This window comes from Pempheris klunzingeri, chromosome 2, assembly GCF_042242105.1.
Source record: "Pempheris klunzingeri isolate RE-2024b chromosome 2, fPemKlu1.hap1, whole genome shotgun sequence".
Taxonomy (NCBI): Eukaryota; Metazoa; Chordata; class Actinopteri; order Acropomatiformes; family Pempheridae; genus Pempheris; species Pempheris klunzingeri.
This window is the reverse complement of record NC_092013.1, coordinates 152,169-180,024: the sequence shown is the minus strand read 5'-3', so window position 1 is coordinate 180,024 and position 27,856 is coordinate 152,169. Positions and strand designations below refer to the sequence as shown.

The following is a 27,856-nucleotide window of genomic DNA, read 5'->3' as shown; positions in this document are numbered from 1 at the left end:
TAAACGTTAAACCAGACTCGGGGATGGACTCGGACTCGGGGTGTTGTGACTCGACTGTAACTGACTATTTTTCGTGCTTTGGCCTCTAAACGTTGCCCATGTGTCATAGCCTCAAGAGTTAGCCTGAAGTTAGCGTACAGCAGCCATTCCAACACTACAGAAGAAGCATATTAGGCTAACGGGACTCAAGTAAAGCGGTCACATGACCATTCTCACTGCGTGTAACACGTTTACCACGATGCAGCATTTCAATGATGATAGTCTCTGTTTCAAACAGGAATCGATAAAGTGCCAAAACCTCACATTGCTACAGGCTTCACTTCCTGTTAAGGGATTCGGAGGAGGAGCTACGAGGAGTCGCTGCCATCAACAGTCGGTAAAACCGCCAGCCGTCTCTGGAGCTGTGACGCTTGTCAGAACGCTCTCGGTCAGACGTCATGAGTTTCACGCGGCATTCACTGACACTTTTCGTCAGAGGTGGGAGGATATTCTGATCTTTTACTGAAGTAAAATTACCAACACACACTGTGAAAGTCCTCCATTACATTCAAATGTTACCACAGTAAAAGACGTGAGAACTGGGAGAAGAACTAGATAAATTACATAAATTATTAGATTAGATTAGATAAATGTAGAGTGAGAAGTGTAATGTAGCAGGAAGATAAAATACTCCAGTAAAGTACAAATACTTGAGTACTTTAGTTACGCTACTTTCAGAGACTGTTTGCTGTGGTTTCAGCTTGAGTCTTTCTGTCAGACATTTTGATTTTAGTGTGAAATAAAATGGCGGCTGCTCCTCGTTTACATTCAGTCATTAAAGGAAGAAGAGGGAGTGTTTTGATTGGACGCTGGTGACGTGTTTTTTCTGTCCCGCGCTGAAAGCTGAAGGCACACAGAGCCGCACTGTGAGGAGGACGTCTGAAGAGACCGGCGAGGTGCACCGTCTCACCGGGAAACCAGACTAACAGCGTACAGCGGTATCCATGACGACGTCAGTGACTCCTCCCAGCTTCTGTCCCAACTCATCTCTGATTGGACGACACATCTGTCTCTCACTCTTTAACCATTTTTACTACCATCAGCTGCTTCCTCTTTTCTCCCCCTTCTGTCCTCTCTTCCTCTCTGTCGTCTTCCTCCTCCTCCTCCCTCCATCATCATCTGTCTAACGAAGACGCCCGTCCTCCATAACCCGTCTCCTCCTCCTCTTTGTCCATCAGAGATGTGTGTCCTGCTCCTCCTCTTCCTCCTCAGTCGCTGCTTGGTTGACAAACACCTGAAAATAAAATGAGGATGAGAGGCTTCATGCTGTTGTCGGGCAGAATAAAGCTGCTGGACTCGTTCATTTAGTCACTCATCCACCTGTCGTCCAATCACCTGCCAGCGACTGCTGTCCTCCCTGCCTCCTCCTCCTGCCATCCCATTGGTGCTCGGCTTCTTCTCCCGCATCTCAGGCTGGCTGTCATTGGCCACGTCCAGCGTGGGGTTGTCATGGCAACCGTTTTCCACAAAGTGAAGCTCCTCAGCGCGGAACTGCAGAGCAACAGAGCGCCAATGAAGAGCTGCAGGTGTGTGTGTGTGTGTGTGTGTCTCTCTCAGTGTGTGTGTGTGTACCGTGGTCTTGGTAGTGGGCAGTCTTCGTTGCCAGCAGATGTAAATGAACCCAGACGTGATGATGACCATGCAGACGGAGCCGATGATCACCAGAACCACAAACAGCTTCCCGTAGTCACTGCGTGTTTGACTCGGACGGGACTGACAGCTCTTCGCCGCACTGTAGTTCTGGATCCCCAACTGAACACACACACACACACACACACACACACACACACACACACACTGTAGAAGTAGTCACAGGAAACATGTGCCTGATGTCTGATTATTGATATTCAGGTGAAGGGTAACTCCCCTGTTTCTCCCTCTGGGTCCTCTGTGTCCACATCCTGGTGTCTGAATGGCTGGTAGGTAGTAAAAGTGTTGGAACTGGTCCAGTAGATCACCTCAGCCAGAACTGGTCCAGTAGATCACCTCAGCCAGAACTGGTCCAGTAGATCACCTCAGCCAGCAGCCACCAAACGGGCTGCAATGGCTGCAACGTGATCCTTTGGGACAACTGCACCTGATCACAGTAGGTCCACTAAAAGAGCTTGTTTGATCCACTGACAGGCTCAGAGTGTTATTCTAAGTGTGTGACAGCATCATGGAAAGGATCCCTACAGAGAGAGACCTGGAAGATCTTAGGATTTTAGCTCACAGCACACAGGAGCTGCTGCTCTGGTATGTTTGTGTTATTGTGACTGGTGATGTAAACACTCTCCTAAATTAAGCTGTGTTCTGGGAGCTAAAATCCCTGTTTTAGTGAATGTAGTCTGGTGTGTGTGCAGAGAGCGATATAACGGCTGTCTGTGGATCTTACAGCCAGCTGAGGTGATCGACTGGACCAATTCCAACATGTTTTGTACCTACCAGTCATTCAGACTGGAAGCCAGAGTTCTACTTTAAACTGTAAATTCCCCTGAACATGCAGGTGTGTCAGTGTGTCCACGTGAGCAGAAACCCTGCTGACTGTCCTGGAGTCAGTTACCTTATTCAGACTGGTCCTGATCTCTCCCAGCATGTCCAGCACTTCCTTGGTACTGATCACACCTGGAAGCACACACACACACACACACACACACACAGTTAATGTTAGCCAACAGCACTGTCTGCCTGTGTGTGTGTGCCTGAGTGTGTGCGTGTGTGTGTGTGTGTGCGGTTGTGCCTGAGTGTGTCTGTGTGTGTGTGTGTGGTTGTGCCTGAGTGTGTGCGTGTGTGTGCGATTGTGCCTGAGTGTGTGTGTGTGTGTGCGGTTGTGCCTGAGTGTGTGTGTGTGTGTGTGTGTGTGTGCGTGTGCAGTTGTGCCTGAGTGTGTGTGTGTGTGTGTGTGTGCGGTTGTGCCTGAGTGTGTGTGTGTGTGTGAGGTTGTGCCTGAGTGTGTGTGTGTGTGTGCGGTTGTGCCTGAGTGTGTGTGTGTGTGTGTGTGTGTGTGTGTGTGCGTGTGCAGTTGTGCCTGAGTGTGTGTGTGTGTGTGTGTGTGTGTGCGTGTGCGGTTGTGCCTGAGTGTGTGTGTGTGTGTGTGCGGTTGTGCCTGAGTGTGAGTGTGTGCGTGTGTGTGCGGTTGTGCCTGAGTGTGAGTGTGTGCGTGTGTGTGTGTGCGGTTGTGCCTGAGTGTGAGTGTGTGTGTGTGTGTGTGCGGTTGTGCCTGAGTGAGTGTGCGTGTGTGTGTGCGGTTGTGCCTGAGTGTGTGTGTGTGTGTGTGTGTGTGCGGTTGTGCCTGAGTGTGTGTGTGTGTGTGTGCGTGCGGTTGTGCCTGAGTGTGAGTGTGTGCGTGTGTGTGTGTGCGGTTGTGCCTGAGTGTGAGTGTGTGTGTGTGTGTGTGTGTGTGTGCGGTTGTGCCTGAGTGTGTGTGTGTGTGTGTGTGCGGTTGTGCCTGAGTGTGAGTGTGTGCGTGTGTGTGCGGTTGTGCCTGAGTGTGAGTGTGTGTGTGTGTGTGTGTGTGTGCGGTTGTGCCTGAGTGTGAGTGTGTGCGTGTGTGTGTGTGCGGTTGTGCCTGAGTGTGTGTGTGCGGTTGTGCCTGAGTGTGTGTGTGTGTGTGTGTGTGCGGTTGTGCCTGAGTGTGTGTGTGTGTGTGTGTGTGTGTGCGGTTGTGCCTGAGTGTGAGTGTGTGTGTGTGTGTGTGAGTGTGTGCGTGTGTGTGCGGTTGTGCCTGAGTGTGAGTGTGTGTGTGTGTGTGTGTGTGTGTGTGCGGTTGTGCCTGAGTGTGAGTGTGTGCGTGTGTGTGTGTGCGGTTGTGCCTGAGTGTGTGTGTGTGCGGTTGTGCCTGAGTGTGTGTGTGTGTGTGTGCGTGTGCGGTTGTGCCTGAGTGTGTGTGTGTGTGTGTGTGTGTGTGTGCGGTTGTGCCTGAGTGTGAGTGTGTGTGTGTGTGTGTGTGTGTGTGTGTGCGGTTGTGCCTGAGTGTGAGTGTGTGCGTGTGTGTGTGTGTGCGGTTGTGCCTGAGTGTGTGTGTGTGTGTGTGTGTGTGCGGTTGTGCCTGAGTGTGAGTGTGTGCGTGTGTGTGTGTGCGGTTGTGCCTGAGTGTATGTGTGTGTGTGTGTGTGTGTGTGCGGTTGTGCCTGAGTGTGTGTGTGTGTGCGCGGTTGTGCCTGAGTGTGAGTGTGTGTGTGTGTGTGTGTGTGTGTGTGTGTGTGCGGTTGTGCCTGAGTGTGTGTACCGTGCACAGATGCCAGGTTCATCAGCAGCTGGTGTTGTTGGTGTGTGGGTTTGCTCAGGTAAAGTACCCATGATCCCTCAGGGCTGCTCATCCTCCGAGCAAACACTCGCTCCATGATCCTCAACAGCCGCACGCCCCGGTCCACACGGAACTCCTCCTGTCTCACACACACACAGAGGGGATGTAAGAACGCTGTTCTGGCTCCATCGTGTTGCCGTAACGACCATAAGGTCACTGCGATGGCGGGGAGGGTTTGTGTAGCTGCCATGACAACAGACACAGCGGTGATGGTTGGTGCTCCATCACTACTGTACACACACACACACACACACACACACACACACACAAAGACTGGCTCCAGCAGCTCAGACGGCGTGTCCGCAAACACACGGCTGCTCTTCAAACCTGGAGGACAGACGGTGGTGACGGTGGACAGAAGACGGTCAGAACCGACCACAATCGCCTTAAAGGGCAACTCTGCTGATTTTAAACCTGGGCCATATGACAAATGACAGGGGCCTCCACCAGACGCTCCCAGCACACCCTCACTATACGTTTGGGTTTACCAAGTCTGTCCGGCAGCCTCCCCCGCCACCAGGTGGTAATCAGCCGACAGCTCTGCTCCTCTTCTCATCCGAGTGTCATACGACCGCAGATCTGATGACACGACCACAAAGTCGATCACAGATCTTTGGACTAAGGTGGTCTGGCACCATGTACACTTATGAACCACCCTATGCTCCAACACGGTGTTTGTTATGGCCAATCCATGCCGAGCACAGAAGTCCAATAAAGCACCACTCTGTTTCAGATCAGGCAGGCTGTTCCTCCCAGGTTTCTCCGTCATTACCCACGTCCCCAGATGGCGTCCCTTCCAGGACACCATCCATAGCCTCCATGAAGACCGGACACTCTGAACTGCTGTTTGGTGCAGAGTCAGTGAGAGCCTCCCCCCCAGCAACCCATAGTGGCATGGAGGCGGCCCTCTCGTTCACCGGGGAGAACTCCACCACAGTGGCGCTCAGCCTCCCCTCCCAGGTCTGGCTCCAGGAGGGGGTCCTGGTTTCCCAAACCCGGGAAAGGGAACACTGAACTTCTGGCTCTGCTTCATAAAGAGTTTTTTAACTGCTCTTTGTCTGGCCCTTCCCCTAGAACCAATTTGCCTTGGGAGACACTTCTTTACACAGACTGATACCGACCAATCAGAGGACGCTTCTTTACAGACTGATACCGACCAATCAGAGGACGCTTCTTTATAGACTGATACCGACCAATCACAGGACGCTTCTTTATACAGACTGATACCGACCAATCAGAGGACGCTTCTTTATAGACTGATACCGTCCAATCAGAGGACGCTTCTTTATACAGACTGATACCGACCAATCAGAGGACGCTTCTTTATACAGACTGATATCGACCAATCAGAGGACGCTTCTTTACACAGACTGATACCGACCAATCAGAGGACGCTTCTTTATACAGACTGATACCGACCAATCAGAGGACGCTTCTTTACACAGACTGATACCGACCAATCAGAGGACGCTTCTTTACACAGACTGATACCGACCAATCAGAGGACGCTTCTTTATACAGACTGATACCGACCAATCAGAGGACGCTTCTTTATACAGACTGATACCGACCAATCAGAGGACGCTTCTTTACAGACTGATACCGACCAATCAGAGGACGCTTCTTTATAGACTGATACCGACCAATCAGAGGACGCTTCTTTACACAGACTGATACCGACCAATCAGAGGACGCTTCTTTACACAGACTGATACCGACCAATCAGAGGACACCAACTCTTATGACATCAACACCACTGATGAATCGGGTAAAAGCGCTCACATGTGGTGTGTGTGGTTTAAATGTTTGTACTTACACAGTTCCAGTTGTGCGTCATGTTGAGGACGACGTAGCCTCGTCCCGTCAGCTCGTTCCAGTCAATACACATCACCTGGGGGGGGGGGGGGGGGGGGGGGTTACAACAGTGGGTTACAACAGTGGACTGCAGAAAGTCTGCCCTCTGAGTGAGGTTACCCCTCCTCCCCTGACCTCTGACCCGTGGGCCGGTGGGGGCGTGGTCTTTCCCAGCCAATCCCAGGCCGGGTTGGTGAAGCCGATGGTGGTGGGGGGGTCGGTGGTGAGCAGGGCGATGTCACTGAGTCCTGTTTCCTCCTCCTTCACCTCATCACTCCTGTCCATTAGTCCAACACCTACAACAACAAACAGTCATCATGTTTATTTAACTGGCCGCTTGCTAAGCCCCTCCCCCTTAGTTACTGTTGCTACGCCTGTCAAATTACATCAGTTAACAGGTAAGAGGGAGACAAAGGTGGGCATCTCAGTCTAAAAACACATCCGTTTTATGGAGCGATTTAATGGCTGTTGAACCAAAAGGGTCTTACAGGCTTCCGGTCTATGAATCAGTCATCCAGGTGACTCCTGTCAAAGCAGCATCTCACCTTCCAGGTGCTCCTCTTCCTCCACGCTGGGCTGCAGGGGCTCTCTGCTGGGCGCCACGCCCACCTCTGGCACTGTGGGATTCTGGGTAAAGCTGCCTTTGTGTGTCAGACCTGTGTCTTCCTCCTCTTCCTCTTTCCTCTCTGTCTCTTCATCCTCTGTCTCATCTGCACAGACAAACCAGAGGTCAAACAAACGCAGCACCGCTCCTCCTCTTTCTCTGAAGTCATCTGAACTCTGACTCAGATGTACTTTTATTCTTTCAGACGTATTTTATTCTTTCAGATGTACTTTTATTCTTTTAGAATTTAACAGTGTTGTTTCTCAGTAGCATTGTGAGCACCAGGTTACTTTAGTAACTTTATTCTGCACTCCAACAGAACACAAAACTCTCCACAATGCATCTAAATAAACAGAGCGTCTATTATTGACTGCTGTTCATTGATTATTGGATTAATGTGGGTGTGGTGGCTGAATGGTTTAGTTACAGGACTCTCAACCACAAAAACAGGCTTCAAATCCTGTGTGAGACTGCTTACATTTCTGTAGTTCAGTTTTCAGTGGCAGGTTGGTTTTCGGTCTCGGAGCAGATTAGCGTTGGGTCAACAGTGTTTTCCCGTGTCGTACCTTTACGGTAACTTCCCAGCAGCCCAAAGTCGGTGCCGGTGTCGGTCTCGGGGGTGGCGGTTCCCACGGCTCCCGCTCCTCCACTGGCAGCAGTAGCATTAGTAGTAGATGTGGTAGACGTAGTAGTGGTGGTCGTAGTGGTTGTAGCAGTGATGGAGGGCTGCAGGGCTTCGTAGCCACTGGCGTGACCCTCGTCCTCCCCCTCTGCCTCCCACAGCTCTCTGTCCAGAGGAGCCACCTGAAACCAGACAGGAGGAGGCTCAGGTCAGAGGGACACACAGGAACCACAGACTCCAGGCCTGTAGTCTGTAGACGGCCACCAGACTCTGGACAGGGTCCACTAACCAGTCCACTAACAAGTGCACTAACGGGTGTACTAACCAGTCCACTAACAACCCTGAGACAGACAGGGAGACAGGTAGGGAGAGAAAGACAGGGACAGACAGACAGATAGACAGACAGACAGATCACACAACAGGCCGGTCTGCCGTCTGTGGTCACTCATTTGGGGTTTTTAATACTTTCATCTCTCTCAAGTCTAGTTATAATAAACTATAATGAATTCTAACAATGCGTAATAAGAGTAAAACATGAGGCCATATTTGGTTGTTCGCTTTGTGAATTTGATGTGTTTGTTCATTTGTTCTTTAAGTTACAAAAACAAGGAAGCAGCCAAAGGCAAGTGACGCCCTAAAGTCTGGGTGTTACGGTTTAAAAAACAACTTTAATTTGCCACAGAAAGAAGAGAATCAAAAACACGTCAGCAATAAGACCTGTCACAACGTGCAGAGCCTTTTCAATCTGCCTTGTTGAGGAAAAAATATTGACTGAATAATTAGAGCAAAAATCCACATGTAAAATGCTAGTTTCCCACACCGGGGCCTGGTCGGGGGTCATTTCTGTAACAGTAGGTTCCCACCATGTGAGGGTTGTTTTTATCTGTCTGTTCTGACTCCAGCTGAGATAACAACCCTGACACACAAAGTGAGGTGATTTATATACAATAATCCATGTGAAGGCGCCTGTTATCTGGACTCACCTCCAGGACTGGGGAGCCTCGGTGGGCCTGCAGCCCAGAATCATGCAGCTCAGCTGGGAGAGGGAAACCGGGCCGGAAAGATGGACTGTAGCCTATGTGACACAAAGACACATGTCAGACACACCTGTTTCTTTGTGTGTGTGTACAGCCGGCAGGAGGTTTTGACAGAGACAGACTCACAGGACGTAAAGTGATTGTCAAAGGGTAATTGTGGTGTTTTTAAACCTGGGTCTACTAAAAGCGTTTGTTTTTATCACTGACACACCAGACTCCTTTCACAAAAACAGCAAATTTACCTCACAGACCACAGATGGGGCTGTGATGTTTTAAAGGGTTAGCTCAGATGTGAACTAACACTTAAAAGTTTCTTTGAATTCAACCCAATATTTGTTCACACATAATAACACAAACACACTGACTGATGGCGGCAGCAGCTCCTGTGTCCTGTTCTCTAAAATCCCTGTTTTAGTGAATGTAGTCTGGTGTGTGTGCTGTTTGTGGTTAAACCAAAAGGATCTTCCAGGTCTCTCTCTGTAGGGATCCTTTCCATGATGCTGTCACACACTTCTAGTACCTTCCAGTCATTCAGACACCAGGATATGAACAGACAGGACCCAGGGTTAAAAAAAGCGGAGTTACCCTTTAACAGAAACAGACAGACGGTAGAGGAGATGATCTGAACGAACCAATCAGAACATCCAGATCGGGGGTTGTGTGGTTGGTGTCTGAGCCATCCATCACGTCTGCATCATGTTCCTCCCCTCTGGTGTCTCCCCCTCTCCTCTCTCTGTCCTCTCCCGTCATGTCTCTCTCGTCGTCCCCCCCCCTCCTCTCTCGGTCCTCTCCCCCCTCCTCTCCTCGCTCTCTGTCCTCCAGGTCCGTCCCGAAGAACCCCGACGCCTCCAGGGACGCGTCCCCTGCTCCTGGCCCACTGAAGAGCTCCCTCTGTGGGTCAGAGGAGTCCGGCTGTCCCCTGTAGCTGTCTGGATCCTGGGGAACGGCCAGGTGAACCATCCGCTGGGGGAGAGATCAATTATTATTACAGCACCAGACTTCACTGTAAAAATAGTATTTTACTGTGTACTAGTAGTACTTTACAGTAGGAATGCAGTATTTTACTGTGTACTAGTAGTACTTTACTGTAAAAACAGTATTTTACTGTGTACTAGTAGTACTTTACAGTAGGAATGCAGTATTTTACTGTGTACTAGTAGTACTTTACTGTAAAAATAGTATTTTACTGTGTACTAGTAGTACTTTACAGTAGGAATGCAGTATTTTACTGTGTACTAGTAGTACTTTACTGTAAAAACAGTATTTTACCGTGTACTATTAGTACTTTACAGTAGGAATGCAGTATTTTACTGTGTACTAGTAGTACTTTACTGTAAAAACAGTATTTCACTATGTTCTAGTAGTACTTTACTGTAAAAATGCAGTATTTTACCGTGTACTAGTAGTACTTTACTGTAAAAACAGTATTTTACTGTGTACTAGTAGTACTTTACAGTAGGAATGCAGTATTTTACTGTGTACTAGTAGTACTTTACTGTAGGAATGCAGTATTTTACTGTGTACTAGTAGTACTTTACAGTAGGAATGCAGTATTTTACTGTGTACTAGTAGTACTTTACTGTAAAAATGCAGATCTCTTGGCCGCCTGTCAGATTAATCAATCAGCTGTGCTTCGTCACAGTCGTATCAAAAGACACTTCAATCTTCATCAGCTTCAGGTCCGTTTATTTCTGTTCTGTAAATCTACCGCTCTCCCTCATGTTACCTCACTTCCTGTTTTTCACGCGTGGAAGGAAAATTCCCTCAGAAAACTGACTCCAGGAGTCTCTGTGGGGAACGTGTCAGTATATATAGTACATTCCTGAGAAATGTCTGAATATTTTACAGGTCAGAGTATCACCCCCCCCCTCTGGCTCCGTACCTGTCCAGACACTGACAGGTAGTACGCATGATGTATCCAGACTGTGACCTTCAACCTGCTGAGCGGTAAAAACTATCTGACGTTTCGCCATCTAACGAGCGGCTTTGATCCGTCTGTGACATCACCTGCCACATTTGAACACGAGGCTTCGCTCATGGTGTCACTTTTCACCACGTTATTCCTGAGCAATCATCACGTCACCATTTACTTCCACACAGACTCAGGTCACCATTTACTTCCACACAGATTCAGGTCACCATTTACTTCCACACAGATTCAGGTCACCATTTACTTCCACACAGATTCAGGTCACCATTTACTTCCACACAGATTCAGGTCACCATTTACTTCCACACAGACTCAGGTCACCATTTACTTCCACACAGATTCAGGTCACCATTTACTTCCACACAGATTCAGGTCACCATTTACTTCCACACAGATTCAGGTCACCATTTACTTCCACACAGATTCAGGTCACCATTTACTTCCACACAGATTCAGGTCACCATTTACTTCCACACAGACTCAGGTCACCATTTACTTCCACACAGACTCAGGTCACCATTTACTTCCACACAGATTCAGGTCACCATTTACTTCCACACAGACTCAGGTCACCATTTACTTCCACACAGACTCAGGTCCCCATTTACTTCCACACAGACTCAGGTCCCCATTTACTTCCACACAGACTCAGGTCACCATTTACTTTCACACAGACTCAGTTACCCCCACCCCCCTCTTCACCTCCATCTCGTCCACCACCTCCGGCTCTCCGTCCCCGCCGGCCTGGCGCCTCGCTGCGTCCTGACCCGGCCGGTGTGACTCGGGGCCGTTGGCGGCATCCGTCCCGGCCCGGGGGGGGGTCGTGTCATGTATCTCGGGCCTGCCCATGTCGTGGACCAGGTGAGGCTGGGCTCGGACTAACTCCTGGGCCGAGTGCCGTTTGGTTCGGACGAATTCCTGGATGAAGCGTGGCCGGGCCGGGCCTTCGTCCTGGAGCAGGCGGGTCGCCCGAGGCTTGGGGGAGTTGACTTGCTTTGACAAGCCCAGCGTGAAGGCATCACAGCCGGCCAGCAGAGCTGCAGGAGGGAAGGGGGACAGTCTGAGGATGAATCTGAGTCTGAGCCCCACAAACCTCAGATAACACACAGTCAGTCTGCAGGAACAGCCCCCCCCAAATTAAAAACAAGTAAAACAGGAAAAATAGGGGGGTGTTTAAAGCATGACATAAATACAAACAGACTACAGATAAGTGACGAAGTTCAGCCTTCATTTATTCATTTAATCTGGTTTTCATTTAAACTGATTATTATTCAATATGATTATTATTTAATCAGATTTTTATCTAATCTGATTAATTCCTTTACTTCTCTGGTTTGTTAACAAAATAAACTTTTCTCGGTTTCTTAGTTTTGCGTTTATTAAGTGAATCTGCAGACAGCAGAATGACTGAGTGCCTGTTCCAGACTGAAGCAACATTAAAATAAAATACATATAAAATAAACACACAAAGTAAAACAATAAGAGTAAAAACACAAGAGAAATATATATATATGCATACAAAGATAGACATAAATAAATAAATCAAAGTCTGAAACCTGTGCAGAATATGGATGTTTAATAAGATATAAAAGATTATATCTATTTGAAATAAAAACAAGAAGAAGGAAACAGAGAACTGAGGAGCTGCTGGTCTGCTGCTGCCATCACTCAGTGTGTCTTTGTTCCTGTGTTGGATCTGAACTAAACCTTTAAAACACCAAATTCACCCAATAACACAAACAAACTAACAGCAGTTTACACTTGGAAAAGAGCCTCATAATGGCCTTTTCTGGTTAAAAAAAAAGTAGGTTGTTTGTGTTATTGTGTGACTTTGGTGTGTGAAAGGGTCAGTGTGTATCACACAGTAACACAAACTAACTGATGGAGGCAGCAGAGCCTGTGAGCTAAACTCACTGTTTTTGTGAATGGAGTCTGGTGGCTTTGAAAAGAGTGATATAATGACTGTTTCTGGTTAATTGGTATTTAATTATTAATTCATCCACTCGGTCACTCATCCCTCTCTTTGTCACTAATCCCCATCACAGAGGCATACAGAGCATCCCATAGTGCTCTCTGTCTGGGCCCACAGATGGCCGTCTGACCTCGGGGGCTGCCTGAGCAGATTACGACATCGTCGCCAACATGTCTGCAACACGTCTGCAGCACGCTAAGCTCTCCGGCCGTCACCACTAAGCTGAGCCGTCTGAGGACATGCACCTCCAGAGAGGTTTTATGACCTCCACACACCGGACGAGGTGTCTGTCAATAATTCTCACATCAATCATATCTTCTGTAGACGTATCCAGCTGAGTGATGGTGCTGCTTTTCTTTCTTCAGACCAACCACACTAACACCTAAGAAGCTAACCTGCCCGGTAGCAGCGTTAACTACCGTCACTTCTTCACCATCTGTCAGTTTGTTCAGCGGGTAGTCATCATCGCTGTTAGCTAAACGCTAACATCAGCGTACTGTTCACCATCTTAGTTTAAAGGTCCACTATTATGCAAAATGCACAATTTAATGTCTGTAATGGATCATGTGACCTCCTCAGTCCACCTCGCTGTCCGCCATTGTTCTTCCTCACTAACATCAAAGATGTGTTCAGACAGAAAGTGAAAGCAGATGCAGCAGCCACCTCTGCTTAATGTGACATTTGTGTTCCCCAGAGGATGCATCCTACTGACTTTGGTGATCCTCTGATGTGTCCATCTAGCACCATCATCAGTTTACCTCTAATGAGCAAACGTTAGCAGGCTAACATGCTCAGCGCTAGTGTCATTAGCAGTTAGCTCCTAGCGTCCCTGTGCAGCCTTGCAGAGCAGCTAGCATGGATGCATTCTCCTGGTTTTGATTCATACTCTGAGTTTCTTTATAAATGAATATTTATACATGTGTGTCTGTGTTGTTCTGTAATTCCACCACAAAAACACTAGTTGGCATGTTTGTTGTGTTTCTGTGTCTCTCTGATGAGTTTCCTCCATATAATCCTGATCGTGTAATCTGGATCGTTTTGGAGATGGAGCTGATGAATGTTGAACTTTTACTTTGACTGAAAAAACATGAAGCGCCATGAATACGTCAGTGTGATTAAACTCAGACGTCTCTGATGTAAATTCACATAAAAAGAAATAAAATAGAAATCAGAGGAAAAAACATGCTTCAGAACCTGCCTGAGAAACTCAACATTTTTAAATTTTCTTCAGTATCACAGTCTTTCAGTGACAACTGTCTGTACATCCATGGCCACACTGCAAACAGGAGCTGCTAATGGCTAATTCGGCTCACTTTTAGTGGCATTAGTTTGCCGAAATATAAGCAAATCCACTGAAAACAGGGCTCAAAAGGGTAAAACGTTAACAGAACAGAGCAGAGGGGTGATGACATATAAACTCAGGACTGGATTAAAATCAGTGACCAGGGAAGGAAACTGATGTTAAATCACCTCCCAGACAGAAATAAAACCATCCACACGGGGCTTTGTTCACTTTAAGTCAAGCCTAAGTTAGCTAACGCTACCTAACGCTAACTGATGTTGATAATGTGATGCTAATGTGCAGAATCATGGCTGAAGTATAAACAGCGTTTAAACAGTGTGTGTGTGTGTGTGTGTGAGTGTGAGAGTGTGTGTGTGTGAGTGTGTGAGTGTAATAATAATAATATTAATAATATTATTAATAATAATGATCTCTGAGATTATAATTTTTTGTCATATATTTGCAAAGAGACTCCTCTGAAATGTCGGATCGATCTCATCGCACAACAGACGGCGCCGCTCGGCGTGCGTTAGGCCAGTAGTGGACGACCTCATCACATGTCAGACTTCAGCCACATGGAGAAAATACAGGAAACATGTTTGTCCATCAGATGAGACTAAATAAAGATCCAGAACAACGGTGAATGTAGAAACAGAAACTAAAGATCCGTGAACCCTCCAGAAGTGTCGACACCACGCCTGAGATCACAGACAGAAGCACAGCTCGTGTCCACCCGCTTCACTGTGACGACGAGGGACGACAAGCAGAAAACTGAACTTCAGTTTCAAGTGTCTTTGAATCACCTGAAGTGACAAAATGTCCCAACGGGTACGACTGCAAAGACTGCAGAGCTCAGCAGAGGGACGGCCATGTTGGTCAGAGTCCTACTGACTGATTTACTTTTCTACTTTTAATACTTTAAAACTCCCCTGTCTCTCCCCCTGATCCTCTGTGTCCACATCCTGGTGTCTGAGTGACTGGTAGGTAGTAAAAGTGTTGGAACTGGTCCAGTAGATCACCTCAGCCAGCAGCCACCAAACGGGCTGCAATGGCTGCAACGTGATCCTTTGGGACAACTGCACCTGATCACAGTAGGTCCACTAAAAGAGCTTGTTTGATCCACTGACAGGCTCAGAGTGTTATTCTAAGTGTGTGACAGCATCATGGAAAGGATCCCTACAGAGAGAGACCTGGAAGATCCTTTTGGTTTAACCACAAACAGCACACACACCAGACTACATTCACTAAAACAGGGATTTTAGAGCTGCTGCTCTGCTGCTGCCTCCATCAGGGAGTGACTTTGTGACATTCAACAGTGATGAATAAGCATGTGTGCAAAATGCAGTGAAAAGTATCTAAATCTCTTTTTTGTCCTTTTGTTAAACATTAAAATATTTTTAATTAAAGGCCAAGGTCTCATGTATGTGACATAAATGTGACGTTTCAGAAGCTGAAGTTACTCAAACTGCCATTTTACTGGGAGTTTAACGCTAATATAGAATGCTACTGTTAGCATTCCACTGGGAAATTGTTTACATGCTAATTAACTAAACATTTCATACTGTTAGCAGGCATGCTACCGTGCTAAATGTACTAGCTACCATCAGAAGGCTAATATCCGCTAACAGCCTGTTAGCTGTCGTTGAGCGCACCAGGGTTCTGTTCTGTTTTTGGAGATTTTAGCGATCTGAGATTCACAGTGCAGACAAACAACTGTCTGATATTTAAACGAGGGATTGAAGTTCATCATGATAATCAATTAACGTAGGAGGTCGTATGAGCCTCGCCTGGGGGGTCATTAGGGACCTGTGGGTGGGGGTAAGTAAACGCAGCACGATGCCCTCAGGTGCCGTCATTTGTAGCTTAGATTGTGTGTTCAGTGCTGTGATGGGGGGCTCTGAGGCCCCCTCCCTCCATGCTTTAACACCCTCAGATCAGCTTATGGTTATAAACTACGAGCTCGCCATCCTCTTCCTCAGCCCGACGTGTCCTGTGGTGGTGATGATGATGATGATGATGAAGGTGATGATGAACGTCCCAGTACAACCAGCAGAGAAAAATCTGTGTGTGATGCTGAAGACTGTTCATCTTCATGCATGTCTCGTGTGTGTGTCAGACACTGCAGAGTGTGTGTGTGTGTGTGTGTGTGTGTGAGACTTTGTGTAAGTGTGTGAGCTGCTTCCAGGTTCAGTCCTGCAGACTGGATACAGGCTGGCAGTGTGTGGGAGGCACACACACACACACACACACACACACACACACACACACAGACACACACACACACACACACACACATGCTCATTGTTATAGGAGTTAAAGGTGTGTGTAGATTTGTCTTCAGGTGGTGTGTGTGTGTGTGTGTGTGTGTGTGTGTGTGTGTGTGTGTGTGTGTGTCTGGATGAAATAAATGAGATAAACAGACTCACCCAGCAGAGTGGTGATGTGCAGCGGCCCCAGCATGTCTGCTGCAGTGCCTCTTCCTCCTCTTCCTCCTCTTCCTCCCTGGTTTCGGCTGCAGATGCGCTCTGGGTGTGATGAAGGCCGTCAGGAGAGCTCCGTGCTCATGGCGCTGAGTCAGTGTGCGGGCTCAGGGCGGACAGACAGACAGACAGACAGACGGGCTGTGAGTGTGTGTGTGTGCTGCGGTCGCTCGGGGATCTGCTCTGCTGCTGCTGCGCCGACCGACGATGAAAGCGACCGTCTGCAGCCGCCCGTCGTTCCCCCCTTCAGCCGCCAGATGTCGCTGCTGGTTCGCTGCTGCGTTCAGGGGCTCCTCGTAAACTGCTGCTTCTCTGTGTTGGTGGGTCCACCGTGGCACTCTGCGGGTGTTTCTGTCCACCCCGTTTCTGACACTGATGGAAGGCTACACAACATAAAGAAGAAATGCAGCTGAACACACTCAGGTGAGTCTACACCTGGACAGGTTTAATGTTTAACCTTTCAGGTTTCTAATAATAATGAACCAAAGCAGCATTTTAACAACAGAAAAAGTCTTTGACGTCAGATCCGTGACGTCAGTTTCATGCTCATAAAGGACTGTTTGTTTCTGCAGATTTTAATTTGTCGGTTTATTTTTCTTCAACAAAGAAAAACATTTTGGGACGCGGCCAGCTGCTTCTTTAAGCACAGTGAGCATTTTAAGGCTGCAATGAAACGGGCGGGAACGCGGCCCAAACTTTCCCGGGAAAACATACCACGTGATATGGCCCGCCCCTTCCGCACTGGTCGGAGAAGTTGCGTTTGATTTATTTCGCGGGCCGCCCCGGCTGCTCTCACATGCTGCACCGCCCGCCGGCGTAACGGATCGGAGTAGACAAATCAAACGCACTGCGCCTCAAGCCCCGCCTCTGTAAGCCTCACAGACCAATGAGCGGACAAAACGTCAGCACGGGATCAGAATATTCATCAGTTTTCGCGGGCTTTGAGCGTCACGTGGTGGTTTCGCGCGAATACTGAGTCCCTGCAGGAAGAAGAAGAAGAAGTTTGTCTAGAAACGGAGGACAGAGACGGAACAATGGCGGTGAGTTACCGGATAAACCGGAGAGAATATGATTCAATATGATTCAATATGGTTCAATATGATTCAATATGGTTCAATATGGTTCAATATGATTCAATATGAGGCCCGCGGAGGATGAAGAGACGTTAAACCGGCTCACGGTCGCAGTTTGAGAGGCTGAATTACTGTTAAAGTTAAAAAGTAGAGACGTGTCCTGATCGGTGGCTGCTGCCATGAAGAATAACAAGAGTAATGATGATGATGATGATGATGGTGGTGATGAAGGCTCAGCAACAGAGCTGCAGTCATCGGTCCATTAAAGGTCTTCAGTGAAAACATCCTCCACACTTGTATTCGTCTTCATGGTGTCCAGCTCCAGTTCTCCACATGATATTGATTATTGATTAAGTCCCTGTGCTCTCAGCCGTGTCTGTCTGACTAGTAGTGAACTAGAGGGATGTGGATGTGCTGACCGGGAACTAATCTGGAAGAAGTTAGTTAGTTAGGTTGGTTATATTTAGACAAGATGGTGGTTTGGGTTCAAATGAGTCAAATACAGAATGCAGGAACATTCAACACTAAATCTTCTCGGTCCATCACACACCCTGCTCTTATTTCTTTCTGTCATCAGTCTTTGATTGCGCGGCGATCAATCGCTTCATCCTGTCGATCAGGACCGATCGGTCTTCATCGGCCTGTTTGGGACAGTCTGAGGCACCAAAGCCGAACAGATGAATCAGTTTATTTACTGAGTAACTGCAGACGTAGAACCACGAAGCACCACCCAGTACGAGTACCTCAAACTGTACTGAGGGTGCTAAAGTACTCGAGTACACGTACTCTGTTACTCTGCAGCTCTGGGTAACGGTGGGGGGGGTGATACCGTGTGTGTTGTGGACAGGATTCCTCTGAGTCGTACCACATGGCCACCAGCCCCAGCCGAGCCTCCAGGAGGGGGGACCTGACCTCCAGCCCCGGGCGGGACCTACCCCCCTTTGAGGACGAGTCGGAGGGACTGCTGGGGGAGGGAGCGCTGCCTGGGGAGCAGGAGGAGGAGGAGGAGGAGGGAGATGGGGAGGAGCTGATCGGAGACGGGATGGAGAGGTGAGGGTGTGTTTGAGTGCCTTGTGTTTGGGGGGGGGTCTTGAACTCCATGACCAATCTCCTCTCCGCTCAGGGACTACCGACCCATCTCGGCCCTGGACCGGTACGAGGCGGAGGGTTTGGACCTGGATGACGAGGATCTGTCGGAGCTGTCGCCCGGAGCTCGGGCTGCCGCTGAGGAGGCGATGAGGAGGAGGGACAGGGAGCAGGGCATCAGCGGGCGGCTGAGGAGGGGGCTGCTGTACGGTGAGTACCGTCCTGGATGAGTCACTGTAGTTTGTCCCGTTTATCTTCCTCTGAGTCAAAACTCAGACGCTCCATCACTGCAGAACCTCATAGAGAACCTGTCTGCTTTTAAGGTTCCTTCAGTCTCTCAGTGATCCACTGATAGTCTGAACACCCAGAGGTTCGTCCTCTGCAGACAGGAGCTGCTGTCTGAACACCCAGGGGTTCGTCCTCTGCAGACAGGAGCTGCTGTCTGAACACCCAGGGGTTCGTCCTCTGCAGACAGGAGCTGCTGTCTGAACACCCAGGGGTTCGTCCTCTGCAGACAGGAGCTGCTGTCTGAACACCCAGAGGTTCGTCCTCTGCAGACAGGAGCTGCTGTCTGAACACCCAGAGGTTCGTCCTCTGCAGACAGGAGCTGCTGTCTGAACACCCAGAGGTTCGTCCTCTGCAGACAGGAGCTGCTGTCTGAACACCCAGAGGTTCGTCCTCTGCAGACAGGAGCTGCTGTCCGAACACCCAGGGGTTCGTCCTCTGCAGACAGGAGCTGCTGTCCGAACACCCAGAGGTTCGTCCTCTGCAGACAGGAGCTGCTGTCCGAACACCCAGGGGTTCATCCTCTGCAGACAGGAGCTGCTGAGCTCAGCTAACTGAGCACATACAGGCCAAGAACAACAGGGCTGAAGCTGTAGCCTACATAGCAACATGATACTTGTGTTGTTTACATTCCCCAAAGCATTGTGGGAATTGTAGTTCCAGAACTTGGATCACATTTACACCACAACAGAATTGAAAAAAAGAACATTAGAAATGAACATTCCTGTCCTCCTGTCTGGGGGGGGCGGCCCTCAGTGTCCCTGCTGTTCTGTGAAGGCCTTTTCTTATTAGTCAGTACAGACGTGACATGACGTACCAACAGAAGAAAGAGAAGCAGGACTAACAGGTGGGTTAGTGGACGGGAGCTAACTGGTTTATTTTACCGTCATCCAGACAGCGAAGACGAGGATGACGAGCGCCCGGCGGCTCGGCGAAGGCGGTTGGCCGAGCGGGCAGCGGAGGGTGTCGCTGATGGAGAGGAAGAGGAGATGATTGAGAGCATCGAGAACCTGGAGGACATGAAGGTGGGGTCACAACAAGCGAAGGGGGGGGGGGTCTGACGGTGTTCACCTGGTCCAGCTACGTGCGGGGAATCTCACGGTGTTGTGTTGGTGGGGGGGTCTGATGGTGTCGTCTTTGTCCACAGGGCCACACTGTCAGGGAGTGGGTGTCCATGGCGGCCCCCCGGCTCGAGATCTACAACCGCTTCAAGAACTTCCTGCGGACCCACGTCGACGAAAACGGCCACAACGTGTTCAAGGAGAAGATCAGCGACATGTGCAAAGGTAACACACCCACACCCCAGACTCTAAACTGACCCTCCCCAATCCCGGACCTCTCACTGACACGTTCGTCCCCCCGTCCTGTGTTTCAGAGAACAGGGAGAGTCTGGTGGTGAACTACGAGGACCTGGCAGCCAGGGAGCACGTCCTGGCCTACTTCCTGCCGGAGGCCCCCGCCGAGATGCTGAAGGTACAAACTTGGACAGTTACAGCTCCAAATGACCTGCTGCCGAAACACGCCAGGAGCCCTGCTAGCTCTGTTAGCACTGCTAGCTCTGTTAGCCCTGCTAGCTCTGTTAGCACTGTTTTCTCTGTTAGCCCTGCTAGCTCTGTTCGCACTGCTAGCTCTGTCAGCACTGTTTTCTCTGTTAGCCCTGCTAGCTCTGTTAGCACTGTTTTCTCTGTTAGCCCTGCTAGCTCTGTTAGCACTGTTTTCTCTGTTAGCACTGCTAGCTCTGTCAGCACTGTTTTCTCTGTTAGCCCTGCTAGCTCTGTTAGCACTGCTTTCTCTGTTAGCCCTGCTAGCTCTGTTAGCCCTGCTAGCTCTGTTAGCACTGTTTTCTCAGTTAGCCCTGCTAGCTCTGTTAGCACTGTTTTCTGAGCTAGCTCTGTTAGCCCTGTTTTCTCTGTTAGCCCTGTTTTCTCTGTTAGCTCTGTTAGCCCTGTTTTCTCTGTTAGCACTGTTTTCTCTGTTAGCCCTGTTAGCCCTGTTTTCTCTGTTAGCAGTTTTAGCATTGTTAACACTATTGGGGAAACTGAGGATGTAAGAGCTGAAGAACATAGTCTCAGCTGAGACAAACCTGTGTGTGTGTGTGTGTGTGTGTGTGTGTGTCCTCCAGGTCTTTGATGAAGCGGCTAAAGAGGTGGTGCTGGCCATGTACCCCAAATACGACCGCATCGCCCATGAGATCCACGTCCGCATCTCCAACCTGCCGCTGGTGGAGGAGATCCGCTCGCTCAGGTAACTCCTGCAGAGGCCTCGTCCTGCAGGGAGGGTGGGGCGCCCACACCGTTATGGTGCATTCCTGGGGTGTCGGGATAATCAGAAAAATTAGTTCTTGCTAGAGCAAAGTCACGCATAGTGCACAGATTTCTTTTGTTTGTGTCGCAACCTGTGAAATGACTAATTTCACCATCAGTTTGATCCAGTCAGTCTGAAAACGTATAAAGAGTCTAGAAGAGCAACATGATTAAATCATTTTATCCCCATTCAACTTAGCCAAGGGGTTAAAATAAAATCACCACAGGCCTACCCAGCTGCATGCTCGTCCAACTCACAGAGTCCCGCCCGAGAGACTAAAGACAAATGAAATGTAGTCTTTCTGCTTTTAGTGACCGGAAGGTTTCCTCCTCCTCTTCCTCCTCAGGCAGCTCCACCTGAACCAGCTGATCCGGACCAGCGGCGTGGTGAGCAGTTGCACCGGCGTGCTGCCTCAGCTCGGCATGGTTAAATACAACTGTAACAAGTGCAGCTTCGTGCTGGGTCCGTTCTTCCAGTCCCAGAACCAGGAGGTGAAGCCGGGCTCATGCCCCGAGTGCCAGTCCCAGGGCCCCTTCGAGATCAACATGGAGGAGGTCAGAGCCCTGCGCCGTCGGTCCGGCATTATTTCATTCATAGAACAGTTTCACATGTACAGACGACACGGATCAATGCCTTCGTATCCTTATCGGAGCGTCTTTAGAGCAGTGGGGGCAGGTCAGGCCGTCCTGTTAAACATGAACAGGCTTTTACTGGAGATCACATTCTTCAATCCAGTCAAACTTAATTCATAAAGCACATTTAAAAAGTGCTGAGAACAGCAGAAACAGAAGAAGGCTGAACAGTAAAGAACAACAAAACAACACTAAAGGTGTGAAAATCAGTCACTTTGCATTCAGAACAAATGCTTTTATTAAGAGATCCAGTGAGAAGAGGAAGAGAAACTCTCCTTTAACAGGAAGAAACGGTAGGGGGGCATGATAAGGGGAGGAAGCATGAGGTGGTTGAACTTTGTGGTCTCTGCCCTCAGACTGTCTACCAGAACTACCAGAGGATCACCATCCAGGAGAGCCCCGGGAAGGTCGCCGCCGGACGCCTGCCGCGCTCCAAAGACGCCATCCTGCTGGCTGACCTGGTGGACACCTGCAAACCCGGAGACGAGATCGTGAGTCAGACGTCAGAAATGATCCACGCTGGTCCTTGAACAGTCCCCTCAGGGGGACCACACCGCGTGGTTAACCCGCTCACAGACGGGATCATTGTGGTCTGAGCCCCGACTGTCGATCACCAGGAGGCTAACTTTTTTTTTTTTTTGTCTCCTCAGGAGCTGACGGGGATCTACCACAACAACTACGACGGCTCTCTGAACATGGCCAACGGCTTCCCCGTCTTCGCCACCGTCATCCTGGCCAACCACATCACCCGCCGTGACGAGGGCGTCGCCGTGGCCGAGCTGACCGACGAGGATGTGAAGGCCATCGTCGCCCTGTCCAAGGACGAACGCATTGGAGAGCGGGTGAGGACGCACACGCTCGCACACATCTGAGGGATGACCGTCGGAGGTTACGTCCCTCTGGTGGTCGGATCGGGAATCCCAGTGTCTCCGGGTTAAATCACAGCTGGATTATTCAGGGAGAGAGTCAAGCGCTGCCGTTAAACCCACCCGCTGGCGTCTGATGGTTTAGGTCATCTCGTTAAACAGTTGGTAACCAGGTCAGGTTAGCTGTGCAGGAAGGAGGCTAAATAACAGTGAAGTTAGACTGGATGTTAATGAGAGGAAAACTGGTACAGAGGAGGAAACGGGTTGGTTTGTTAGTTAGTTGGTTTGTGTGTTAGTTGTTAGTTAGGGTGTTGTACTGCAGTCAAACAGTTTGAACACAAACTGATCACAAAAATGAGATTGTTCTGGTTTATTGACGTTTTATTTTCATCACATGAAGTATCTGCAGATTCGTCACAATCAATAATATGGCTGCAAAGTTCAGAGGGTGGATCAGCTGACTGACGTTAAAGCCATTGATTGATTGATTGGTTAGTCCTTGATGTCAGCGGTCTGACCAGCCAGAGGTGAAGACGCCTCGCTGTTCACCAGCTTCCTAACTGCCCGTCTGTTGTTTGTAGATCTTCGCCAGCGTTGCGCCGTCCATCTACGGTCACGAGGACATCAAGCGTGCCCTGGCCCTGGCACTGTTCGGCGGGGAGCCCAAAAACCCAGGTAGGCGGGTCGCTGTCAGGCGAACAGATGGTGGCGCTGTGGCTTCTGTGTCCTTGTGCTCACCTGCTATAACCCCTCTGCTCCAGGAGGGAAACACAAGGTCCGCGGAGACATCAACGTGCTGCTGTGTGGAGACCCGGGAACCGCCAAGTCCCAGTTCCTCAAGTACGTGTCCACTCCAGAGGGAGGATCAATATCATTATTTTAATCATGTTATTTCCATGTTACAGGCAGAGGAACACGCTCTCTGCATGCTAAGTATGAAGCTGCTGCCAGTGATCTGTTGCTTAGCTTAGCATCAGCAGTGACTTCCTGAAGTCGGGTTGCTCGGATTAACACGTATGAAATAAACCAGATAGGAGTTAAGTACTGAGCTTCAGAGGTGTTGCTAGATGGAGTCCAGTCTTTATGCTAAGCTAAGATAGCTGTTCCCCTCTGACTCCAGTCTTTATGCTAAGCTAGCTGTAGCTTCATATTTACGGTTGGCAGAGTGGAGTCGGTCTGACCGTCAGAGAATTAACAAGCTTTCCAAAATTTCTTCCACATAAGAAAGGTGTTGTTGACTTTAAAGAGAAAATAGAGCATTAAGAAAGAAAAGGGAATATACCTTTGTTTGGTTCTCTGGCACCATTAAGAAAGACCTTAAAGGTTTGTCAGAGGCTTTGTGTTCAGGTGCGTCTCTCGGCTGAGTGACAGGTTTCTCTCTGCAGGTACGTGGAGAAGGTGGCGAGCCGGGCGGTGTTCACCACGGGGCAGGGCGCCTCGGCCGTCGGTTTGACCGCCTACGTCCAGAGACACCCGGTCAGCCGTGAGTGGACGCTGGAGGCCGGCGCGCTGGTGCTGGCCGACCGCGGCGTCTGTCTGATCGACGAGTTCGATAAGGTGAGCCTCCGTGCTCTGTTCCATCATGCTTTACTTGTGTGTGTGTCAACAAACGTGACGGCGCTCTGTCCTCCAGATGAACGACGCCGACAGGACGAGTATCCACGAGGCCATGGAGCAGCAGAGCATCTCCATCTCGAAGGCCGGCATCGTCACCTCGCTGCAGGCCAGGTGTACTGTCATCGCTGCCGCCAACCCCATCGGTACCAAACACGCTGCACTGGCGCTCACACCCATGAAATCAGACGTGTTCTTCCTGACACGCTAACATATTAGTCTGATATTAGTCTGTGGGTGTCAGGACGCCTGCAGACGAGGTCACAGAGCATCATGGGTGGTTTATTCCACAGCAGCGCCCCACACTGAGCTCAGATGGCCATGATGGTGCATTTAGGAGCAGTCACAAAGCTCAGACATCTGACCACTGACAGCTTTCTGTTCAACAGTGAGATGTTTAACGTCAGAGGCTCCAACTGTCACGTTCAGCTTTAGAAAAGCTGTTTTCATGCTGCATCAGGACACTAAACGTCTCCTGTTCTACTAACAGACACTGAGCAGCAGCAGTGAGCGCTCACGTCTGAGGAGCTGAACCCTAAATGTTTAATGACTAATGATTAGTTAATAGCTGCAGATTCAGTTTTGGACCCTTCATCTAAATAATGAGGAGTTTCAGGTCATAACGGCAGAGAATAAAATGTTTGACAGCTGACTCACGTCACGGCTCTGAGGAGCATTTGTGAAACAAGTTTACATCACGTATAAACCGGATGTTGTTGCTGCCTTCGCGTTCTCAGAGTGGCGACGCTCTCTGTGCTTGTGTCCTTGTAGGCGGCAGGTACGACCCCTCCCTGACCTTCGCCGAGAACGTGGACCTGACGGAGCCCATCGTGTCCCGATTCGATGTCCTGTGTGTCGTCAGAGACACCATCGACCCGGTGCAGGTACGCACACACACACACTCCTGTCTTTTTGTGGTAGCTCATATTGAATAAACACTGCTGCTCTTGCAGAATCAGATTTTTTTTTCCTCCAGTTTCTTTCCATTAAAATCATTAAAATTTGAATGGAGTCTGGTACCATGCGCTCATCTGTCCTCTGGCTTGTGATTGGTCCGTGTCCAACCAGGATGAGATGCTGGCGCGCTTCGTGGTCAGCTCCCACATCAAACATCACCCCAGCAACAAGGAGGCGGGCGTGGCCCTGGAGGAGGTTGTTCTGCCCAACTCGTCTGACGTGCCGCCCATTCCCCAGGACCTCATGAGGAAGTACATCATCTATGCCAAGGAGCGGGTAGGAACGCTCGTCGCCATCGCCGACCCCTAACCACGTTTTCAGGTGCAATGTTTTTCCACTTTAATGTTTATTTTCTCTGCAGGTTCACCCCAAACTGAACCAGATGGACCAGGACAAGGTGGCCCGGATCTACAGCGACCTCCGCAAAGAGTCCATGGTGAGCACACACGGGACACCTGTCCTCCCCAGAGAGCATCAGAAGGATGGGGGGGACACACGTGGTGGTGGTGGTGGTGGTGGTGGTGATGATGATGATGGTGGTGGTGGTGGTGGTGATGAAGAATCTTCTGGGGTCTCTGACAGGCGACGGGCAGCATCCCCATCACCGTCCGCCACATTGAGTCGATGATCCGCATGGCGGAGGCCCACGCCAAGATGCACCTGAGGGACTACGTGCTGGAGGACGACGTCAACATGGCCATCAGGGTCATGCTGGAGAGCTTCATCGACACGCAGAAGTTCAGCGTGATGAGGAGCATGAGGAAGGTGAGCAGCGTCTCTGTTGGGCGCAGAAAGCGGCAGCTGACGTGGTGTTTGTAACGGTGTACTCTGTCTCTGTCCAGACGTTTGCCCGGTACCTGGCCTTCCGCAGGGACAACAACGAGCTGCTGCTCTTCATCCTCAAACAGCTGGTGGCAGAGCAGGTGGCGTACCAGAGGAACCGCTACGGCGTCCAGAACGACACCATCGAGGTCCCTGAGAAGGACCTGCAGGACAAGGTGATGATAACGAAGGGCGGCGATGACCACGGTCACAGCCCAGTGATGATAACATGAAGGTCTTTCTGTGCTGACATAAGTGTTGCCATGGGAACATGGAAGTGGAAACAGCCGTTATATCGCTCTCTGCAGACACACCAGACTACATTCACAAAAACAGGGATTTTAGCTCTCAGAACACAGGAGCTGCTGGTCCGCTGCTGCCTCCATCTGTCTGTTTGTGCTCTTGTGTGTTACACAGATAAGTGTTTAAAACACCAGTCACACAATAACTGATGTAGGCAGCAGCAGTACCTACCAGTCATTCAGACACCAGGATCTGGACAGAGAGGATTATTTTATCATTAAATGTGCATGTGACACACAAAGATCTCAGCTGTATCTCTTCTGTCTCGTCTGTCGTCTGCACTGAGAAATTAATCTGAGCTTCATTCGTCTCCTCTTCCTCCTGTCCCATCATCCTCTTGCTCCAGGCGAGACAGATCAACATCCACAACCTGTCGATGTTCTACGACAGCGACCTCTTCCGCTCCAACAAGTTCAGCCACGACGGGAAGAAGAAGCTGATCCTGCAGCAGTTCTAAGAGCTTCCTCCTCTTCCTCCTCCTCTTCCTCCCTGTAGCGGTGCTTTATGTTTCCGGGCCCAGAGTGGGTTGGACTCCAGACGTGGATGTCTTCAGGTGTGAGATGTTTTCTGGAAGGATGAAGATGACGAACACGGCTGTAACATTTTTCTGTCATCTGGAGACGTTCAGGATGTCACATTGTTGGATCACGTTCGCCACAAAGTGAGTCTGATTCCCAAGCGGTGAAACGGCCTCGGTGACGGCGAGCTGACAGGAACAGTCTGAATGTGTCAGTAACAGGTAGCAGGAAGTAACCGTAGTTTTCCTCAGGTGAGGCCGACTGTAAATAACTGTACATGTGTTTGTCGTTGAACTGACAGGGTTTACTGATGACGTTTCTGCTGTAGCTCTGGTTCTGATATTAAACTTGTTTGTTAAACGTGTCGTCTGTGCGGCTGCTCTTTGAACTCTGATCTAACAGTTGTTGAAGGTCTGCTGTTCAGATCTGAACTACCTGATGGAGGCAGCAGCTCCTGTGTTCTGAGAGGTAAAATCACTGGTTTTGTGAATGGAGTCTGGTGTGTTTGAAGAGAGCGAGATAGCAGAGCTTTCAACAGGGTTCTGAGGGTGACAGGGAATATATTGTGAAAATATTCTAAATACGGTGTCCACTTAAACTCATGTTGATGTTTTAATTGAAATGACTGTTTAACAGGGACCTGAAGCCAAACGCTCTCTTCAAACACACCAGATGGACCAAATGCTGCTGTAAAACGCTGCTTAAACGGATAAAAGTATTAAAAAGTCATTTGTTTGTACATGAGGACGCTGCTGTTGGCATGCTGTCTCCATGTGACTAAAATAATCTGAAGCTTCACTAATCAATACGTTTGTATGGATGAATCAATTGGATGAACCACAAGGAATTGAGTTTAAAACGCAAAGTATTTTAGTATGAACTTAAAAACAGGCGACTGTTTCCATGAGGTAGAGTAGAGACGGTTATAGACGAGTCACTGAAACCAAATTTAATAATCAGTTCATGACAGATTCACTTGTTCATCAAACCCTGAATCTCAAAACAAAACACGTCCTTGGTTACAGTATTGAAAACAAAAGATTAAAATTACAAATTAAATCTCCAGTGCAGTAGTGTTAAAACGGCCCTCAGTGCCAACAGGCTTTAAAATCGTGGATGGTTTTTATTGATCTGTGTGAAAATCAGTTTAAAGAACATTTGAATCAAATTTCTGATGTTAATGTTTCACTGGGTCTTTTATTGTGAAACTTGTTTCTGGTGCCATTATTTTGGCAGGGAGGCCAGCAGGAAGCAGCTGGTGAGCAAAAACATTTCATCTGGTGAAACAAAG

At 49.2% G+C, this 27,856-nt stretch overlaps 2 protein-coding genes across 2 annotated transcripts; one reads left to right on the top strand and one right to left on the bottom strand.

Annotated features, from left to right (window-relative positions):
• Positions 1-1,213: 1,213 nt before the first annotated feature.
• On the bottom strand, positions 1,214-16,761 carry podxl2 (podocalyxin-like 2). Its single transcript, XM_070851613.1, has 15 exons — positions 16,753-16,761; positions 16,308-16,488; positions 16,052-16,150; positions 11,074-11,408; positions 9,074-9,404; positions 8,388-8,479; positions 7,349-7,586; positions 6,724-6,888; positions 6,314-6,474; positions 6,141-6,215; positions 4,247-4,403; positions 2,582-2,643; positions 1,612-1,791; positions 1,375-1,530; positions 1,214-1,273 (listed from the first exon to the last, which is right to left on the bottom strand). The coding sequence occupies exons 1-15, from the start codon at positions 16,759-16,761 to the stop codon at positions 1,214-1,216; spliced, it is 2,301 nt and encodes a 766-aa protein (XP_070707714.1).
• Positions 16,762-17,055: 294 nt separating this feature from the next.
• Positions 17,056-26,929, top strand: mcm2 (minichromosome maintenance complex component 2). Its single transcript, XM_070848734.1, has 20 exons — positions 17,056-17,145; positions 18,026-18,228; positions 18,302-18,474; positions 19,444-19,574; positions 19,697-19,835; positions 19,925-20,022; positions 20,672-20,793; positions 21,200-21,407; positions 21,842-21,976; positions 22,136-22,327; positions 22,933-23,026; positions 23,113-23,191; positions 23,737-23,908; positions 23,985-24,111; positions 24,737-24,849; positions 25,034-25,198; positions 25,284-25,358; positions 25,505-25,687; positions 25,765-25,920; positions 26,394-26,929. Exons 1-20 carry the CDS (start codon positions 17,140-17,142, stop codon positions 26,502-26,504), a joined length of 2,682 nt encoding a protein of 893 aa, XP_070704835.1. The 5' UTR covers positions 17,056-17,139; the 3' UTR covers positions 26,505-26,929.
• The last annotated feature ends 927 nt before the right edge of the window (positions 26,930-27,856 follow it).